General features: G+C 37.0%; 1 protein-coding gene across 9 annotated transcripts in view; it reads left to right on the plus strand.

Annotated features, from left to right (window-relative positions):
• Positions 1–22,181, plus strand: part of NECTIN3 (nectin cell adhesion molecule 3) — a 118,361-nt gene that overhangs the window by 14,426 nt on the left and 81,754 nt on the right. For all 9 annotated transcript variants that reach the window (XM_051779994.1, XM_051779998.1, XM_051779996.1 and 6 more), the window contains 4 exons: positions 4,913–5,251; positions 12,443–12,742; positions 14,594–14,711; positions 17,550–17,701. In XM_051779994.1, coding sequence (XP_051635954.1) covers positions 4,913–5,251; positions 12,443–12,742; positions 14,594–14,711; positions 17,550–17,701 — 909 coding nt within the window. The remainder of the gene's footprint in view (positions 1–4,912; positions 5,252–12,442; positions 12,743–14,593; positions 14,712–17,549; positions 17,702–22,181) is intronic.

A 22,181-nucleotide genomic window follows, 5' to 3' on the forward strand; every position in this document is an offset into this window, starting at 1 on the left:
TTCTCCTCCAGTCCTGCTTTTGTGCCTGGCCTGTTGGAAAAAGAGTACCTCGTTGTCTTGCTTATTTCCTTTTAAAGGAGGTGGGATTGGAAGATTTGGTTGAACAGAGTTGGAAATATTCATTGCGGAAGAACGTCCAGCTGCCTCATAGCATGCCTCACTTATTAGTTCAGCATGTCTTTGTAAACATCTGAAAGCTTAGTATCAGGATAAACATGAATGTCTTAATTCACTGTGTGTTAATATATGTCTAAGTTTATAATGTAAGAACATATAAAAAATGGACATTGATGTTAATATGGTTTAAATTGAAATGCCAAATGAAGTTTTAAAGTTCACAGAACTTTGTAAACATTCTTGGTGAGTAGTTAGATTTAAAACTTTAACCTTATAAAATTGGTTTTCTAAGAGTGTCCCTCCCAACTGAATTTGAAAAATGAGCTTAATATTCCTTTTTAAATTCCTCTAGTGTCTGAGATTGTATTTCATTTCCTGCTGCTTGATACTAAAGGTTTGTGCAGCATGGTAGGAAGCAGAGTATGCAGGGGCACAGTCACTGTCTTCTGTGGAGTTACTGAAACTAGAACAGAGGCATCAGTTAACATGTGAAAATGACATTGTGAAATAAGAATAGTGGGTAACAGCCAGCCTGACTTCAAAGGCAGAGCTGCTTCGAAGCTCCAACTCATGAGTTGGGCCCAAGCTGTGTTAGTGTTAAACCCCGAGTTGTAACTACTTGTTACAACTTTGTGTTGCACTGGAGTAAAATACCTTTTTTACTTCTGTTTTGTTGTTTTACATGGTGAAAATGTGAGTCTTGCTGATAATTGTTCATTGTGGTGCTGTAGAGGTTTGCATACTTTGTCATCTTGACTCATTTGTGTTAGGATGAGAGTTATTTGTCCAGTGTTGCCTTGTGTTGCCTTCTAACAGGCAGTGTGAATCCTCTCTGTGGGCTCTGGATGATGTCTTATGAATGGCAACTGTAGCCTTCCTCACAAATATTACTACTGCTTGGTGTCTCTCTGTAGATTAACATGTTGATTCAACAACTGGAAGATAACTGACCATCCCTTCCATCAGCTGTGGGGAATGAAGGAGCAGAGTAACACAAGCCTCTTGTTAGAATGGTGTGAATGGTCATCATCTGTACCCTTAGGAGCAGCAGGTGGAGGTTCAGAGTACTTAAAAATTGTGCAGAACATCCAGTGACAGCACTTAACTGAGAATTTGTCTGTCTTGAGCTTGGTGTTTTGAGTAAAAGCCCTGTTTCAGCAACAGTTAACTTTTGATTGAGAGAAAGCCCGAGGATTTCAATAGTCTCGGCTTCAGACTATTGAATTGCTACGCCTCATTTCACCAAAACTTTTTGCATTCTGGCAGGCTTTTGCATGCCTGTTATATTACTATGATAAACACTGAATAAGGTTTTAAGAATTGCTCTCTGAGATGGACATAATATACCTCCAGTTTTCTTCTTTAAAAAAATAATGCAAGTATTGTACAAAAAAAAAGTACAAAAAAATGTTTTTTTAGAAGCTCACTTTCCCCCAAAAAATTGATTGATGAACTAGAACTCCAAGTAAGGATTGTGATAAAGCAGATCCTTAGGCAGGAGGAATGCTAGGTTATAATACTATCTCTTTGATGTAAGTGCTAAGTGCTTGCTTAACAGTTCTAATTGAAAGCTAGTGTTGAGGCATTTTGTACTACTTAATCTTGAATTTCTTCTATTCCTTGGTTCTGATCTTTTTTTGACACAGGAATTTGACCATGCCCTGGTACTCAAAAGACACACACACTGACTTCTTCCCAGTCATTTAACCATATATTTTTATAAAGCCTCAAGTTCAGGCTTGTTTTCTGCAGTGTCCTTAAGTGCTTTGCTTTTCCAGCTAAATAGATCTGAAAATACCACTGGACTGTGTGACTGTGCTCGTTCCTCTGTTGCATTGCTGCTTGTGATCGACAGAGCTCATTCAGAAGGTTAAATGGGGAAGAGAACAAGTGAGTTTTTGTAGGTTGGGGTCTCTTGGGTGCCTGGTGAGTGCTGACACAGGAGGAGGAGGACTGGAAGAATAAGTCTAAGCTTTCTGATGTAATTTGAAATTAGGCTGACCTAACAGTAATGCTTAGCCTGACCTTAAGGGTTTTTCATGGGAAGTTCTGCTGACGTAGCAACTTGCTGTCACCAAAATGCGATGTTCTTGTTGTTCTGCTCCATTCTTGATTGGAACTCTTCTTAGTTCCCTGCCATTAGTGTGTGCTAAGGCCAGATGTGAACTGAATAACTTGCTGATAGAGGGGAAAACTTCAGTTTTCTGCTCTTCTGCAGTTTGGCTTTATTGTCTTGTGGAAATAGCCTGTGGGAAGTCAGTGGATAGAAAGCATCAGTGTGGTCTCCCTAAAACTTGAAACATTTTGGAGTCTATGTACTGTTATATACACTGTATGTAAGTTCAGTTTAAATGATTTGCATAGATAAGTTTGATTTATTTTTTTTTTGTGTCTTCAGAGTCTGAACATCTGTCAGAAGATAAATGCATAAAATTTGGAGTAGTGATCTATTGGCTTTACTTCCTTTGCTGTTAAAGGTGAATGAAAAAGATGTAACTGATCTACATTCTATAGCTGCAAGTGTGTTTATGTATATAAATGTGTATTTATGTTGCTCATTTCAATCTGTAAATCTTGAAAGTAGGAGCAGCAACGAAAAAGTTTGACTTCTGAAAATATTCATGCAATTTGTGTGAGAATACAATGTTCTCATAGCACAAACGAGCTGTTAGAAGAATTCCTTGGTGGAAAAATTGTTGAGTATTGACTTTTTAAATGTACACTGGTCATCTTTATGTAGCTAAAGCCTCCAATTACTGTGAGTAGAATTGTCCAAAAAAAAAAAAAAAGGAAACAAAAGAGCTTGTGTGGTCAACTAACTGGGGTGTTTTTCCAGTTTGCTTTGTTACCTTCCCAGAAGTCTGAGCAGTTTTTGTAAGTCCACTTGTAGGGCTTTTCTGTGCTAAGTTTGTTGGAGTTACATATGACTGATCGTTATGGTGAAGTTTAGTACAGGTTCAGATTGACTAGATTTAAATATTGCAAAATCCTGATTTCTGAACGCAAGTGTGTTTTTCTTTACATAAATGACATGACAGAATAGATATATCCTGTACATTCTGGAAGACATTGCTGAAATGTAACTTGTGAGCCTTATAAATAATGTAGAAAACACTAGTCAAATACTCTTTAAGAACCACTTCACCTTATGCTTAAATGTAGCAGTGGCAAGTGGAGACAAAATTTGGGCAGATTTTTGTGCATTTCAGTTAGTGTGCAAATAGTTGCCCTCTCTTCAGTGTCTGACACAACAATGTTAGTTAAGAGGCATGAGAAGACTAGACAAAATATGCTTGCATTACTTGTGAATTAGTCATGGCAGATACTCTCTATATGAAATGCATTCAGATTTTTTTTTTGAGTTTTCAGGCTAATTTTTCAGCCTTAGTGACTGGCATGTCAACAATCTTGGTCTAAAGTTTTGGCTTAGTTTTTTATTTGTGCAGATTAAGGTGTTCATCCTGTTGATGTTAGTCAGTAGTTTTATACTGAAGGAATCCATAGCTGACTCTTTAAGTCACTTTTTTGAGTGTCTTTGTGGACTCAGTTATGGTTTGAACAATGAAAAATCAATTGATGGGAAATGGAAATCTTTTAACAATGGACTCGTACATAAAGGCACATAGAGACTTCTGTCCTGAACACATGGCTTGTCTTTTGTGTGAACTTGGTGGGTGAAAAGGTGGTTCATATCTCAGGTTGAATGACTCCTTCATGCCTATGAAAATGAGACTACTAAAATTTAGACTTAAATCATGTTCCATGGGTGAACATCCTCAGTAAGAGCCTGAGTACTGATTCGGTAACTGGAGAGAGAATTGGAGCATCTGCAATGGCTCTATTAAAACTTAAGCACAGGAAAAAGAAGTAGTGTGGACCAAGACTTTGGTTCTTTTTCATCATGTTAGTTTGTTTCAAGAGAACTAGGGTGAAGTTTCTGGAGCGTCTGTTTGGCAAAAGAAATTGCGAACCAGTGATTGATTGAACTGTTTTGTCCTGACGGATTTCCCTTTTTGAAAGGAGCGTGGTGTAAAGTGCTGAGCTCAGAACATAGTTGCTTCTGTGGAAGGTATTTTAGGTATTAAGTGGAAATGCATTGAATCTCACGCAAACACTTGACTGTGCCCACTCTTGCGTATTTGCTGTGTGAGGGAAGATCTAGTGTGAAGACACCACACTGCAGGATAGCAGAAAGATTGCATATGTATGGTGGTACATGTCTTTGTTAGGAAGTAGGATAGGGAAGTTAAAATTGAGTTCTTAGACTGGTGATCACGTGGAGTAGTTTGTGGGGGTTTGACAGGGGTTCTCTTGTTCTCTCATTTTTCTTGAATTAATCTTTATTAAGAGTTCTATCTTTTGAAAACAGAAACAAGTGCAGTCATTTAACTTCAGTTTTTACCTGATGCTCTGGATCAGTAAGCAGACTGCTACAGTACCATTGTTTGGTTATTGCTTTTTTCAGTGAATCTGAATACACACAATGCTCATATATAGTTAAATTTCCACAAGACTGTTACACCAGTTACACAATTGTCAGGTTGTTTTTATAGGAAGTTGTGTATTGGTGATAGTATTCTCTAGTATTCTCTAAAAAATGGTCAGTCTATGCCTAGCTTTGATGTTTTTGCTTGAAGCATGCTTCTGTGGTGTTTCTACACTGCTGTGAATCAGTTTCAGAAGAAAGTGGGAATTGTCTTTTAAAAAGCCAAGCTAATTACTAAAGGAAGTTTTAATGTGAAGGCTCAGAGACATAATCTTCTTGTGTCCCAACTAACAATTGCTTTGTTTTTAGGTGCCTTAGCTGGACCAGTTGTTGATCCACATGTGACAGCAGTTTGGGGGAAGAAGGTTGCACTGAAATGCATAATTGATGTAAATGAAACAATAACACAAGTTTCTTGGGAGAAGATATATGGTAAAAGTTCACAGACTATTGCTGTTCATCATCCTGAATATGGAATATCTATTCAAGGAGAATACCAAGGAAGAGTGACATTTAAAAACTACTCGCTTACTGATGCAACAATCATTTTAAAAAATGTAAGCTTTTCTGATGAAGGAGAATATATTTGCAAAGCAGTTACATTCCCACTTGGAAATACACAGTCATCAACAACTGTAACAGTACTGGGTAAGTCAGCTTCTTTATGAAAGAAGGTGAAGTTGTGCAGACTTACTAATAAGTTGTATTTTACCTTTTAACACAAAGAATATGCGAAATATGTATTTGCTGGTCTTCTATTACAGGTATCTTCTTGTTCTTACGAATGTCATTGAGAAGTCTTCTTTTAGGTCTTGCTTGTTTAGAACTTGCTCGTTGATTGTCTAGATATTGAAAATAAAATAACCAGTTCCTATTTAAGTGTTGTGCCAATACAAACATTTAATGGCTTTGCAACTTTGACTGGGCAGTGCTGATACCATGGGCTTGTGTGTGTGTGCTGAGAAGCTGCTGAATGCTGCTTTAGCTACCACAGTGGGTAAATTCCCTCATAAATTCCCTCAGATAGTGCTGTGAGTAGTCACAAGTTTTCAGGAAAAAAAGGTATTGTTTAAAACCTGCTGATGACCAATTGTCTCAGTGAAATAATCCATCATCTGTAATGAGGTCAGTGTTCTAAGAGAGGTGGCAGATGCTCCATGCCTGGAAACATTCAAGGTCGAGTTGGATGTGACTCTTAACAACCTGATATAAGTAAAGGGGGATTGGATTAGATGGCCTTTAAAAGGTCCCCTCCAGCTCAAATTATTCTATAAATGTGTTGCTAACATGGTAACTTAATGTAGCTGCTTGGGGCTGGTGATGTAAACTGTTCTTTGCATAGTATAAACATAAAGCAAAACTGTCTAGTTGACTGCTGGGAGCTGTGGGATGAAAGAGGCAACTTAAGCTCTTGACTGGTTGTGGGTGGTCATAATGCAAAGCTTTCATAAACTTGGGTTTTCACTTAGGCTAATTTAGTCCCTGTTGTTGAGGGTTGAGTATTGCTGTCATAAGGAATTACTACTGAAGCACAGGTAGACTTAGGTGGTAGAGCAGTGCGAGGTAAAATGATTACCCCAAAACTTGAAAACCTATTACTGACTTGCCCTCTCCTTTTAGTAGTATTCCTTCTTGTAGTAGAGAAAGGTACTTCTGTATCTACTGCAAGTAGTCAATGGTACTTTCTACAGCTGAGGTGGTCCTCAGTGACTGGTTTTGTAAACAGATAGTAGAGTACTCAATGAGATTAATCAGATGGCTGTTGCACAGTATGTAAACTGGTTTTCACCACAAGGTGGGGCAAAATAAACACATCAAAGCAACTGGCTTAACCCAGTTTGAAACAAGTAACTTGACCAAAATTCTATGTGATGTACAAAGCAGGTAGTTTATGACTCTCTTTTCCATGTACTGCAGGTGGCTGTGGCTGTGGTTATTGTAGCAGTCTTTTGACTTCAGGTTTCAACTATTGTACTTTACCAATATGCATGGGAGGTTCTTACTGTTCTGCCTCATCTTTTCTAGTCAGTTCCCAAGATTTTTTTTTTCAGATCACATTACTAGTTGTGTCCATTTTGTCCTTGAAATTTCAGGTTTATGGAGAACCTGAGGACACACTTGGAAAGCAAATGTATGTCCTATGTGTTTATTATTCTGCATTTGAAAATGTGGAAGGACCACAATTTGCTTGATTAGATATATATTATAAAAAAATGCAGTTGTAATGGAGTAGGAAAAGTATTTGTCAGGCATACAGTGCTTCTGATCATAGGTTGTTTTTCACAGTTGGTGCAGGTGGTTACCATTGCTGTTAAGGCTCTCAGTGATTTGAAATCAACCTCTGAATTGCAAAACCCAGCTATTATTTGCAAACATGCCTTTCCATCCTAGTTAGCAGCAGCTTGGTTTGCACGTACAGCTTGGAAGCCCACCCTTGGTTGGGCTTACACTGACCACAGAACTTACATATTTTCTGTCCTTCTGGAAACCTTTTACTACACTGAAATGTAGACTTAAAGAGTAAGAATACTGGGGAAGTAATGATTTTTAGAATATACATGTAAATGAATAAGTTGTGAGCTTTGCTGGCCTGAGCTCGGCAATTCCAAGCTCAGCAGAGTCGTAAGGCATGGAATGGCTGTAATCGGAATTTAAAAGTTGATGAAACTTTAAAATCCAGCTTTAGTCTGACTGCATTTTCCCACTGGTCTAAAAAACTCTCCCTTAAGTGAGGAGAGAAAAGTTCCTTTCCTAGGGCCGAAACTGTTTCCAATCCAAGCAGCACTGCCTTTTTTCCTAGTCCCTAATCTGCTCCTCTTTAGCAAAGAATTAGTTTCCTTCCCATATGTAGTGGACATACTTCATCATGTAGTAGGTGCTTCTACACTGTAAGACAGAGACACTGAAGACAAACAGAAGAAAAAAATAACTACAAGATAAAATGCCCTTTGTTTTGCCACAGTGTACTGATCACCATATTTAGAACTTCTCTTATGCTTCTTAAGTGTAACAAACTTTCCACATTTGGTGACCTTGCTTGCACCCAGTTTTCTTTGTTTAGTGCCCCATACTGTCTTAAAGAAAATGCATTTTAAAACAAGAGGTTAAGACAGTAAAAATATGAAAATGCTCTTAGGGTCAAACAGGTATATTGAACTTGTCTACAGTGTTGTTTCTTCAAACTTAACTGCATTAAACTAGAGTAAAAAATCATGAATAGTTTTGTGGCATGCTGTTTTTTAAAAGACACTGACCAAATGGGCCAAACTGGTGTCTTGAGGCAGAAGAGATTGATTGTGACAGGTCAGCTTGCACAGCTGACATAATTTTTATGTTGCCAACTTGAGTGCTGTACATGACTGTTTTAAATACTTGGTTTGGCTTGACTCTGCTGTCTTGCCAAGTTAGATTTCTCAGCATAGATATCGATAAATGAGGTCTTGTTCTTCTGCAGCCTGGCTCTTACCAATGCTGCAAGTGAACAATGAGCTGTGCAGGTGAGTGTCTGTCACCATGAATAGATCCCAGACACTCTCATGTAGAAATTCTTACAATTAGCAATCAGAAGAAGGTGCGTGTCAGACAGGATAGAAACTGGATCCTCTCAGATACTTCTAATAAAGTAATGATGTTTAAAAAGTCCCTGAGATATACACATTAAGTACCACACGATATTCTGGGTCAAGAAAAAGTATCAAGTAGATAACAAAGTTATCTGGTCTGACTGGTCTTAAAATGAACGAACAAAAAAAAAAAACCAAAACCACAAAAACAAAACAACCTAAAAGTCAGTAATTAAGGATTAATTATCCAATAGGATAAGGTACACAGAAATATAAAGCTGCTGGTTTTGAGGGGAGAGAAAATAAAGGCTAGAAATACTGTTTTGGAAAGAAGTTATTCAAGTAAATGTCAGTTGCAATGAAGAAGGAACATTCCCAGTGTCGTGCTGTTGCCAAGGAATTAGTGAATTTAATGGCAAGAGGAAATAATCTTGTTTGTGTTGTAATCATTCCAATTTTGTCCAGACCTCCTGTGCACAGTGGCAGAAGAAAAGTTTTAAAAGTAACAGAAACAGCTGAAAAAGGCTTATGAAATATTTAAAATCAAGAAGAAACTTTGAGGCCTGGAAACTTAATGCAATAGGATTTAAGGCTCTTTCTTGTTTGAATGTTTTGTTATCTTGGTTTTCTATGAAGTGTAAGGACTTAAGCAGTGAGAGGTCCATGTTGAACATAAGATGAAGGTAGAGTAAGTAGAGTTAAATCAGGTAATGGTCATGAGTCAGTATGTGCAATTTAGGTGAGACTTTAAATATCTTTATAGCACAAATGTAATTCATGCCATAATGTTGCTTTAGATTTGTGTGACTATTCTTCTAATTTACATGAATGAAATGATCGGTGGGCAGTGACCTCTGTCCATTCAATCAGTGTATCTACTCAGCTGATGATTTAAAGTCAGGGAGGAAACCACCACTGCCCTTGAACTCTTACACTGTGGAAGCAGGACTCTTCTGATTTTGGATCTCCGTGGGATTGGTGGCTTCCTTTCCCAAACAAAGCATTTCACCATCTTTTTCATTTGACCTCAATAGAGCATAATGTTTCTACTGAATGGGTGAAGCAGCTTCTCTAATGGTCTCCCAGCTGCCTTCATGTGTTCACCACCACCACTGTGAGCAATGAAAGTCTGTAGGACATGTTTCAGTATGATTCAGGTGGCACACTGAATGCTCCTGGGATAAAAGGGGACTGCTGCAAGAGTTGGTGCATGTAGAAGTTACACTTTCCAAAAGAAAGGTAAGAAAAAGACTACCACAAAAAACCCTTCCAACCCCCTTCTTTTGGGTAATCCTTTATCCAAATGGAAAGTGGTATAACTGTTTCCCATTGAGAGAGGTGAGGTGCCAATGGCCCCTTGTGTGAATCCCTTATATGGATTCATTTGCTGGATACTTCTCTAAATCCATGAGTGAAGCATCTAGAGAGGCTGTAGAATATATATATATATGAGATATGTATACATGTAGAATATATGTAACGTGTAAAATAACTAGCTGGGTTTCTGCTGGTTTTGCTTCAGTTGCTGGGACAAATGATAATTCTGAACAATAAACTATAGAAATAAGGATCCTAGCTGCAGTTGCTTTCTGCTTTTTAGTATGTGGCTATTTAGTTATCTTGTAGTTGGTGTGTAGTCCAAGAATCATAATTTATGGGAAGATGTGACAGTAGAAGCCTAAACATTTGTGAAATATAGAAAAAAAACTAAAGCACTGGAACACATTGGATTGGGAATAAGTATTTTACAGAGTTGAGTAGTTTTGAGTAGGTCAAGTTTGTGTCTTGTTGACAAGTGTAAAACTAAGTATTACACAATGGACACAAACTGGCTTATGTCACAAATTTCTGGTACCACTTGAGAAAATAGTCTTTTTTCCTAATAATGATAATCTTAGCAGAAAGTGGGCTTTTTTAATTAGTGTATCCTGCTCTCTGGCTACTGTCACTTAATACTTGTAGACTTCTTTTTCTAAAAGAAGAGAACTGACTAGTCTGCTTTAAATCTGGAGATCTCTGCTACCTTAGTTAAGAGTTCTTGTTTACTTATATGTCCCTTTACAAAGAGGTGGAAGAAAAATTCTGCAGGTAGGTACTTTTTTTTTTTAGTCACAAGAATAGAATATATGAAACTTTATTTCCAGCTGAAATTCTTTGACTCTATATTGCTGGCATGAAACGCTACTGATAGTTGCTTATTTAATTGATTTCACTGTACAGAGATCTCAGGCAGGGAGTGATACAGCAAAAATTAAAATCTTTATGCTTATAAAATTCTAAATGTAAATTTGAGTGTTTACATCTGCCTTTATTAATACTACAGAAGCTACTGAAAAAGTTACAGCTAGTGATTTGGGGAGAAAAAGCATGGAAACCAAACTGTGGGTGAAATAACAAAGCTGTGTAGTGTCAGGTCCTCCATATTAGGTTTTAAAGGGTTGGTTTTTTTTCCAGATGATAGAATGCTCCAGGCTTATTGCAGAAAGCTCTAGTTATTGCTAGTGTTGGAGAGCAGGGAATCAGATTTGAAAGAAGCTCCATTAGAGATGCTTCAGATATAGGAGAGTGAGTGTAGAACTTGGCATAAAACCCCTGCTGTTGGTTTATTTACAGTAAGGTCACTAACAAATCACAGAGGGTAAGCATTCAGAGAAACAAAGTAGAAAATAATTTGCTCTCAGTGTTGGCCCAAAAAACCTTCAATTTCACGGTGATTTATGTTCTTTAAGCTCTTCCAATCATAGAACAGAAAAGACATTTTTATAAGGTTATCCGTTTAGTAGCTGCCTTTCCCTTTAGTGTAATTGAGCAAATAATAAACTACTTTCTTCAGACATGAGCAGTGTTAGATTGAGCAGAAAACAGTCACAGACTGATCCTGGCACTGAATTCACTCCAGATGAAAGAAAATATTTGATACCCAGTTATCTTTGGAAGGTATAGGTAGTTGGAGAAGTATCTTGCCAGATATGGTGATCTCTGCTCTATTTCATTTCAAGTTGTGTGTGTGGCTCAACTTCAACTTCTGGGAAAGAAATTCCATGACCTAAATTTTTCCTTCTTGTCCTGAAAGGCATAGAAGTTGCAAGACTTGTCTTTGCTTTGTGATTAGTGAGTGCTGGTCCACTGAGGTGGATTCGGAAGAATTATGGTGTGTAGGAATGACCTGCCCTAGAGGACTCCCAGCAGCCTGATAAGAGCAAGAGACGAGCATTATGTAATAGCCTGCTACTCTACTGCAAAACCTGTATCTTACAATATTGGTGACACAAATGGGCTATTCTAAAAAAGCACAACCTTGGTTTGTGTCTGAAGGACCAGATAGTATTTCTACCTTAGACTGCAACTGGTGGATGGCTTGTACAGGGCTGAAAAAAAACCCTGTTAAAAGAAAAAGGAAATTTTTCAAAACTTTTCAGTCTGTGGCCCTCAGCGGTAGACTTGTACATAAGGAACTAAACTTCCTGTTATAGTCAAGTGCATTGCCTAAATCTGCAAAATTTTGGGGTGGGCAGTGGTTTTACAAGGAGGTAACATCCTCCCATGTGTCTTGGGTGTAGTACTGAGTTCAAATTTTTTACTTTTATAGGGATTCATTCACAAAAATATACTCATAGGCAGAATTTTATCAATAATTAAAAACAATTTCTTTGTGTATCAAAACCATATAAATTTTATATAAAATTACATGTATTTGCACATACACATTAGATTCTATATTCAGTGTGTGGTGTGTGTATACAGAATAATGCTTTTTTGGAGGTTGAATTTCCTTTGCAGCATGGAAGTCATTTATATTGTACTGATGAACAAAAGCTTAAACTCTTAATGTTGGGTGTTAAAACACTGAGGTAGCTTTGAAATGACATAAACTGGCAGTATAGATTAATACTTGAATGCTTGAAAAGGCAGCAGAATCTAAGCTTTTTGAAAAAAAAAATGCACTGTAGTTTCAACTTAATATTTTAAGCTGTCTGTTGTCAGACACTACAACTGGAGCACTGTAGTTGGCGTTTTGGACCTATCCACACTGGAATTCCCTGTCAGTGCATTAAATGTAGTGAATGAACAGCTCCGAACTTGGATGAGCGGACAAAGGTGAATAGTGTCAGCAGGCAAAATCTTCATGAAGCTGTCACCTCTGAGCTTATTTCTGGGATATCTGATTAGCCTAGGCTTTTGCAAATGGATTAGATTTTGTTTAAATCTTACACAGTGACAGTTTCAAAGATGTGGAGTCTTTCTTGTCTAAATTTACTTTTTCTCCCCTCCCTAGTTGAACCTGTTGTGAGCTTAACGAAAGGACCAAACCCTCTAATAGATGGTGCAAACTTGACAATAGCAGCCACTTGTACAGCAGCCACTGGAAAACCTGCTGCACAGATTGACTGGGAAGGAGACTTTGGTGATAAGAACCCCCCCATCTCTACTCCGTTTCCAAATGAAACAGTGACAGTTGTAAGCCAGTACGTGATTATGCCCACGCGGTTTGCAAGAGGAAGACACATAACTTGTGTTGTGAGGCACCCTGCTTTGGAAAAGGAGATCCGATACCCTTATGTGTTGGACATACAGTGTAAGTATTCTGTAAGGTAGATGCTGCTTGGTATATCTCTTACAACCACCCTCTTAATCGGTGTATACCTTCCACAGGAAGGAGATGAGCACTTTCTGCTTCAGGAAAATGAAGGAAATGAAAACTCTACAGAAATCTAAGCTGTGATTGAGGCAGGTCAGGCAGGAGTAGAAACCTGGGGTCTCTGTTTTGCCAATAAGGTCATGAAGCTAAAACACTGTTATGTTTGTTTGTGTTGTTTGTTTTGGATATTGAATCACGGGTCGACATTATTATTCATGTTTAAAAATAAAATTCAAAAATTACTGACAAAATAACAAACTCAGTTGATCTGTAAGCTCTTTATAGTGTCTTAATTTCAGCAATAGTAAAGAGAATTGTAATAAAGATTCATGTTTGAGATGACAAGTTGAAAGTAGGCCTTATGGTCAGTAAGTTATTTTCAGATTAATCACTAAGCTTTGTCCACTCTAATTAACATAAGGAAACAAGAACATAATACATACATTCTTAACATTTGATATTCAGCTTCAAGTTGCTCATATAATTCAAATGTGTACCAGGCTTGTTTAACAAATGTGTGGCTTTAAAACACGTGAAAATATGTGGTGAGATGGCTTACAATGCTGCTTACCTAAAACCAGTTAAGATGAACTTTAGTTATGTGACCCTTTTTTTTTTTTTTTTTTGGTTAGACAATGCATATGTGACCAAACCCAACTATTTTCAAGTTGTTCCTTTATTATCCTGTCTCAGCTGTGTGCTGGTTTAAAGTTCCTAAATCACAGAAGTCTGTCAGTTCAATTAGAAGAAATGTAGTGGCTGGAAAAAGTAGACTTACTATTTGGGTTTGGCTAGAATCTAATTTGGGTTTGTTTTTATTCTGTTTGGTAAAGAATCACTTATTTTGGCATAAAATAGTGATTAGTGTGGCTTTATTTTACCAGTCTTGAAGTTTTAGATTGAAGGGCCATTGATACAGAAATAGAACTAAAAGGTGGTTTTTTTCCCATCATTGTCTCAAACACTGAAGAAGAGAATAAAGTTTCATATTTAAAGTGAAATGAGGATGCAAATTGATCTTAAATATTTTTATCTGAAATTAGTGTTAAGGCATGTTTAAGACTTTCTAAGAAAATTGTATAGTAACACAGCAGCAAGTGAGCAGCAGTGTGTGTTCCTCAGTCTTCCCTGACACAGCTTTTGCCACTGCTTCTCCCTCACTGCTGTAGGAGTTTATACTAAATCATACTGTCTGTTCTGTGGCTTCTGAATATTTCAGCTGGGTGTCTCTGGCTTATCTGACATCACCGCCTTGCTTTTTAGAGCCTTAAAAACATAATTTTATGTATTGGTGCCAGTGGATAACTTAATCTTTATAGCTGGCATCTGTGAACTTTTTGGTGATTTCCTAATTACCTGGTTTTTCCAAAGGCTGTTTCTGACCCTTTGCTGTATCTTTTTAGTGAGAAGTAGCTCTAAATTACTGTTCCTCACTTCCCAAAAGAATGAAATAGCTTCTTTTCTTCTGAAGTCCTCTCACTTCCCCAAGGTGTTGTACGGTTGCTGAAAACACGGGGAAAGTTGCACTGATTAAAACAACTTGTTCATTGCTACATATTATGCTGTAGCTTGGAGCTGCATTGTGTTCTCTGTATTTTGGTGGTGCTGGTGGTCTTTAAATTAAAAACAGACAAACAACAATGAAAGCACACATCCCACTTCCTCACTCCCCTCCAAAAAAAGAAAAAAAACAAAAAAGCCCCCTTCTGCTCCACTGATCTGACCATTAGACACAATTCACTCTTAACAAAAAAATTGTGATTGATAGATGGAATCTTTTTTTGTCAGATGCCCCAGAAGTTTCAGTAACTGGCTATGATGGAAACTGGTTCATTGGAAGAGGGAACGTTCAACTCAAATGTAATGCTGATGCAAATCCATTACCTATGGAATTTATGTGGACCAGGTAAATATTTATATAAAGAGACTTGGCACATGATTCAAGTGGTATAATTGCTTAGCTTACAGTAAATGCATGTTTTGAAAACAAAGAGTATATGACTTATATTGGGTTGTAATGATTTTATCCAGCCTTTTAAAAGGAGGATACAAGATATGTGTATGTATGAATATGGGTGGGTGGATATCTTGTAAATTTATATGCCTGAACAGTTTGTCATTACTCTCAGGGTAAAGTCTCTTTAGTTACTCAAAGTAGATTAAACTGTGTATGCTGCAACATGTAGAACAAAGACCAGTAAGTCTAGTAGGGATCCAACTATTTTTTAGTTCAGTTTTATCATCACTGAGAGTAGATTGTAAACACTGGAACAGACTTTTCTGTATCTGCATTTTAAAATCTGAAAATTACGGTTGAGATGGCTTACTGAATTACAGAATTTGTCATGTTTTTCAAAGTGCTCAAGTAGTTGCCAAGTCAGATGAATCCATCGTGATGGAAACTAGGTCTTGAACAGGTGTCTAGTAAAATAAAAAATTGAACATAGCAGCCACACTTCATGAATATGTGAATTAGTTGGGCCCTACTCTGAAGTGTACTGCTTGGCTTTTGCAGCCATGGCTGTACTTTGTGCAAGAGACAAAGGAGGACAATAAAAGCAAGCACAGATAAGTCTTTCCTGTGAAGAAAAAAAAAAATAAACTCAGCCCTTTTAGTTTTACTTGCTGCCTGTAGAAAAGGAAATAACTTTCCCAAGGATAGTGTGAATTTATGTGTAACTGTTATAGTGGCTTCTCTTGGTAAATATTTGGGAATATTTATTTATTTGAAGCTGTAATCAATTTCCCTACCTTCTCAATGGTGGATATAACTTAATGGAGAGGAAGAGTAGTCATGACGTGGATTGAAGATGTTGTATTGATAAGTTTGGAGTTGCTTGATGTCAGCATTGCAGGAAAAGAAAACATTACTGTAACTGACTCGATCTTAAAACCAGCCACTGAAATTTTCAGAGTGGCATGGCTATGCTAAACTAACTATAGTAAAATGTGTACTTTACCTACTGCTACAGTGGGCTGCCATCCCCATCCCAGGCTTAGCTCAAAATCAGTGTGATGAGAAATTTCAACACATAAAAATTCCTATGTTCAGAAAAGCTTGCCAGGATTGCAACTAAACAGCAGTACCACTTGTTTCTTCAGATGCACTGGGTTCTCAGTTCTCTCATTTGATTTTGAGACATATGTAAAAACTAATCAATACTGCCTCTGTCTGAAATTCCAGAAGAAATAAACATATTTAAATACATTTAAAGCACTTCAAACTTCAGAGGTGACTTTTATATCTCCTAAGGTTAAAATGGAACCAACTCTTACAAAAAAGCTGATTTTTCTGGAGCAAAACTAGGGTACCTTTTTGAGCAGAAACAAAACCTATCAAAGAGGCTGCAATATTGGTGCATGAGGAGCTTCAAGTGTGTGTGTGTGTGGGGAATCCATGTAAGAAAAGGGTAGCTTGAGTATTTAAGGAACCAAAAAGTAGCTGTGTTCAATTGTGTGCTGTCTTACTGGTGTCAAATTATAGTAGCTTCTAGAACTACCATACCAAAAAATGGTATCTCTTGGAATCAAAGATGACACTGTACTTGCTGGCATACTGATATTTTCATTGTCAATAATTTTAAAATGTTGAATGTATGAGAATTTTATTAGCATGGACCTGGCAAACAAATTGGCTGTTTTATAATGTTTCTGGAAATAAATACTTCTGGTACTAATGAATTATGGAATATGTGCTTGATCACTTTTATCAGCTTTAATATGGCTGAGGCAGTTCTGGGCAATAATCACAGCAAAGTAGTAGGAATGTTGTCTTCAACCTACATATGTTGGAGATCATTTTTGCTGTTAACTGTGGGGTGTTTAGTTTTTTTTAATTGAGTACTTATTTTAAGGTGTTGGGTGACTTTTTTTCAATGCTGTTTATAAAAGCACACTTTCTAAATGCTTTCAAGGTACTGTGATCTGGTGAGCACATGCTTGCATATTGATTTAGGCCTGGTTAGCTGTTAATAGATACTTAGATAAAACATGGGATGCAACAGCATGAAATTATACACAGGTGTTTAATGGGCAGTTGGCAGCTCTGTTAAAATAGTTTCAGTGCTTTTGCCCTTTCCCCTTTCTCATCGTGTTTACTCAGTTGTTACTGCAATCTCAGGCAGAGTGGTACAGGGAAATGATAGAGTTGGAAAGGCCAGTTGACCAGAAACAATTTTTTTTTTTTAACCAGTTGTTTCTCCAAATGTTCTCCACATTCTGTTTCAGTGCTGTAATTTGGATGGAAAAGTGATGGGGGATGAGAAAAAGCAGGTCAAGAGAGGGGGAAACTGCTTGAACTCTTGCTCAGAAATTCTAGTCAAAATGCCCTGTAAATTAAGCATGTATGGACAGAAATATTTATTGTGATAGCTCAACTGGATGCAAAAGAACAGGCAGACAATCCTGACAGCAGTATAAGTGCTTCTTAGTTAGACTGTTAGTTTTTAGAGCTTGAGTTGGCTTGTTCCTTCAAGTTCTTTTGAGATGATGTTTTTTAGCTGTAGTAGTCTTCATTTTTAGACAGCTTGCTAGTGCCAGCAGACTTGACATTTAAAGGATTTGGCACAGAAATTAAAAACTAAATAAATGTTCAGGTGTACACTGAGAAAGTCCAAGAAAAGCCCACTGACAATGTCAGAGCACAGTGAAAAGTTCACTTTACCGACTATTACAAATATTGTTTTAAAGTGTTCTATTTAAACTAGTTGTAAGATTCACATTTGAAATATAACTGTTTTTCTAGGTTGGATGGACAGTGGCCTGAAGGATTGCTGTCTGTCAACAATACTCTGCAGTTCAGCAGCCCATTGACTTATAACTACACTGGGACTTACATCTGTAAGGTGACTAATTCACTTGGTCAGAGGAGCGATCAGAAGACTGTCTACATATTAGGTAAGTCATCTCAGCAAAGACAGTGTGTTAACTGTGTTTTGGTCAGTGATTGAATTAACAAACTGAAGAGCCAGTTGATGCATGAAATATTTACACATTTTGTGTGAAAACCTATTTGAAGTATGGATTTAAGAGCTATAATACAATTTGGGATAATTAATAATTAAAAACATGTAGTAGAAATTCTTAAACTTCAGGTGCTTCTGAAATTATTACTTTCTCTTGGTAGGTGAACTGAGATTTGTTTCTTACAGTGTTAACCTGTGTTTGACAAGATATATTGATGGCAATAAACAGCACCTTGTCTGTAATAAATTGAAAAAACAGATGTTGTTGGGAGGTGATGAACTACATTTAGGAAAGCCAAAGGTGCTCTTCTTTAAGGAAGTTAGGGTTATGTTCTGAATGTGTTTCACATCAGTTACTCATCTCATTTTCTCAGGATGCAGATATCCAGTAATCATGAAGTTAAGTATCTCATGCAGAACTTGCTGATCTACTTAGTGTAATATAGCAGAGGTGTGTGACTGTTTAGCATTACTGCTGTTGGAGCCCACAACCTTGTATCTGTTAACACAGTGTAATTAATGTTTTACTATGGCACCTTCTTTGTGAAAAAACAGCATGACTTATGGTATATGTGAATGGTGCCCTACAAGGGTGAAAAAGCTCTCCAGGTTTCCATAATGGATTAGGAAAATTAGCTAATACGTAGCTTGATCAATAAATGTTAATGTCATTTTTATAAGAAAGATAATACAAACATGAAAATTAAAATCTTTTCAATAAGTTATTGACATTTGCTGTTTCGATAAGGGAATTAAGTGTCAGAGTGCATGCTGGCATGGATACAAACATAGATGACTCCTTAGTAAGAACTTAAAACTCAATATGAACACTTAAGAGTGGAGGTGAGAATGAGAACTTGCAACTAAAACTGAAGGTCCAGGATGTTTGAAGCCACGTCTGTCAGAATTCATTTTTGATAGTTGTCTGCATCTTTAAAACAAATGATGGAGTTGCAGTCACACTGACATACTAGCTTCCACAATGGCCTACATTGTAGTTAAGTTCTAATTAACTGCCTAGTTAATGACCTAGTTTCCCCTTAACTTCTAAGTAGTTTGAGACAGTGGAATTATTTGTAAACAACTTAATAGCTAGAATTTTATACACCTTTTATATATAACTTTTTTATATAAGTTAAAAGATTTCAAGTTGGGAAAGTTACTTTGGTGAGAAGTTACTTTTGGATGCTTGGTTCTAATTCTGCTTCTATGAAGAAGAATTCATTGCTACATAGAAGTCTCAAAACAGTAACAAAGACTGGCATGTTTTAAGAAGTATCAAGTAAAAAAATTCAAATGTCATCATTAAATAGGGTGAAATATTTGCCTGCATTGTAACATTGAAATACACTTACTCAGAAAATAACAGTACAGTTCATAGCTGTTTTCAGCCCTATTCTAATTCTCAGGAATGGGGGAAGTTTTTTCAAGTGCACCACTTTTCAAGTTGTCAGTTCTGTGAATATCATCTGCTATAAGTACAACTCATGCTTTTTACCATGATTGTCATGCATGAGGATATAAGGCCATCATTCAAATTATGTTTGCAATTAACAGACCAAAATAGGCCAACCAGGAAGTCGTGTATGGCGTTTCCTAAAATGAATCAAGTTTTTGAAAAGCAGAAGCATCATACAGGCCAGTTGGGCTGTGGTGACGGCTTGTGTTCTAGCCCATGGCAAATGTAACAGAGCTTAATAAGCTTGCTGCAGAGATAGTTAAGCTGCAGCAGTTGATCTGTGGTGTGAACTGATGGATACTGTTTACCATGAGCGCTGCTTTTCAGCTTTGTTCAGCAACTTTGTTTTGCTGCAGTGATTTACTTGCAATTAGCAAACCCTAACTGGTTTTAGGGAGCACCAAAACTGAACCTCAGCTAGCTAGAAATCATAGTCGTGATTCTCCTGGTTAAGTGCAGCAGTAACAACAAATACTTTAGTTGACATTAAATTAATTTCAGTTTTTTAAAACCTCATGTTGATCATGCTACCAAACTGATTAAAACCACTGTGTATTAACCTTGCATATATAGGAGAGTTGATAAAAATGAGAGGTGGGGCAATTGTAAGTGTAACACCTGTGTTGTTTTCAGAAAGTAATATAAAGCACATTTTATTGTAACTCTTAAGAATAACTTTTCATTGTGATTGGCTCTTTAAATAACTGAAATGCCCTTAATGGTGCAGAATGGACAAGTAACTATGAAATAATGTTACCACCTTTAATATTTGACTTAACTGACGAGGTATCTAGTAATGGCAAACATGGCACTGCTGCACTATGAAGCAATCAGCAATAACATGAAATAAACCATTAGCTTATTTTTCTATCTTTGCTTTTATCCAATGTATGAAACTTGGTATAAAACAAAGGGAAAGCTTGAAGCTAGTGGACAAAGCTGTATCATCACACCATCTTTGAAATTTTAATTGTAAAGCTGTCAAAAAGGATTTATGATGTTAATGCTTCTGAACAGTCACAATGCTGGTAGTTAAGGTTTTTTTTTAACTGCTGGCAAAAAAATATCTCGAGTTGAAATGTGTTCTAGGATTATAATGTAAGCTGAGCAAAAAAGTTGCCTTTGGTCCTGATATTCATTGTTAAAAAAATAAAGCTGTATTTTTAATAAGTTTTGGTGTACTCCTAGACTTTGTTAGTACTCTTAAAGTGGAATAGGGAAATAAAAGAGAAGTTGATACCAACTAAATGGTAAAATCACCAGTTTTTATTTACAGGAGATAATACATCTTTATAGGGGTAGAGAAATACTCAAATGTTATTTGAAGACAGACTTTTTTTATATTGCTTTTAAGGCACTGATATCTTTGCTATTTTTTACTCATTCAGTGACATAAAGTTAAACTTCTTGTGTAGTTTTCAAGCAAAAGCAAGTCATGCTTCTCATGGGGTTCAGGTGTTGAAGTTCTGGATGTAGTCCTGTAGGTTTTTCAAAGCAAACCGTCAGCTTGATATGTAAAGCACTTCCTCTTGCAATATTGATTTACTCCGTTTTCTTATGCAAGGAATTGTATCTTGTTTTCTTGGCTCTGTGTTCCTTCACCTTCATACTGTTTACTGAGGCCTTTCCTTTCTCCACTTGCAAGGGAGAAGTGACCTGTGAGACTTGCATTCAGATAGGAACGTGCTTACTTCCTCTGTCATGACTGCCTTTGAGAGACACTACTTTTGTTAAAAGTAAAGCCAGCCTTTGTTAGCCAGCAATCCTGGGAAGGTGTGATTTGTAAGTACAGGGTCACCCTCTTGTAGAGTGGGCATTGTCAGGATTAACATAGGAGAGGCTGATCCTCGGTTTTACTTTTGTTTCTTCATAAATAAATTTCTGTTCTGAGAGAGCATTGTGAATTCAGGCACTCGTTTATTTTCTAATGTACAAACTGCTTTTTTTTTTTTTTCTGTTGTGTAGCAAAGGACTTCCCAGGATATTCTGACTGTTAACTTTCTTACTCCCTGGTATGGCATGCTTTGAAACTTTAATGGTCTTCCTGAACATTCCTTTGTGCTCCAGCTTATGTTAATGATAAGTTTCTCCTGTATCCCAAAGAAATACCAAAGTCTTCTATTTGGTGTGTGGAAATCCCAACTAGAACCTACAAAAGTACTCTGAACTTTGAAAGGGGATGATTGACTCTGATGAAAGAAATTGATGGTACCTGTCTGCATATCATGCTGCCAAAATAGACGTGGGGGCACATACACTGAAAAATAATCTAAAGGGAAATGTTCTACTCCAGTGTGGAGCCTTCATAGACAAGAAACTGTGGGGAGAGAGTTACACAGTGTCCTCATCTATTTCTTGACTTTTAGAGTCGCAGTGGTTGGAGAAAGAATGATAAGTTTCCACATCAGTTCTTCTCGGACATTTCTGAAAGCCTCCTTTGATGGAAAGGCAGCTTTCCCTGCTGTTACAGAGGAGTTGCTATGTAAGCTTTTCATCAGTTGAGAGAAAGGGTTGTTTTTATAACACCCAGCTACATTGAATTATTATTCAGTTTTTAAGTACTTGCCATGTAAGTGAAATTTAGCAACAACAGCAGGTTAAGAAGCAAAGGTAAATATGTCTCTGTGCAAACATACATGTAATACAGGTACAGACAGATACTTATCACTTAGGAAAATTACAAGTTCAAAGAGATCTTGTAATTTGTGCAAAGCCAACTCAGTTTTGGATTATAAGTAATAGATAGGAGGTCCTTGGCAAAGAAAGGGATGTTTGCACCTTGAATCATGTGGGGTTTGTGTTTTGATTTGGGTGTTGTTTTTTTTTTTTTTTTCAAATAAGGAGAACTACTTTTAACCACTTTATTGTGACTTTTGGATCTAGGCAGACTTTGTCTATATTAATTTACAACAACTATCCAAGAAATCTTTCCTTCCTAAACTACTTCTGTAAT

Source organism: Manacus candei, unplaced genomic scaffold, assembly GCF_025592945.1.
Source record: "Manacus candei isolate 608988 ecotype Guabito, Panama unplaced genomic scaffold, ASM2559294v1 h1tg000014l, whole genome shotgun sequence".
Lineage (NCBI taxonomy): Eukaryota > Metazoa > Chordata > Aves > Passeriformes > Pipridae > Manacus > Manacus candei.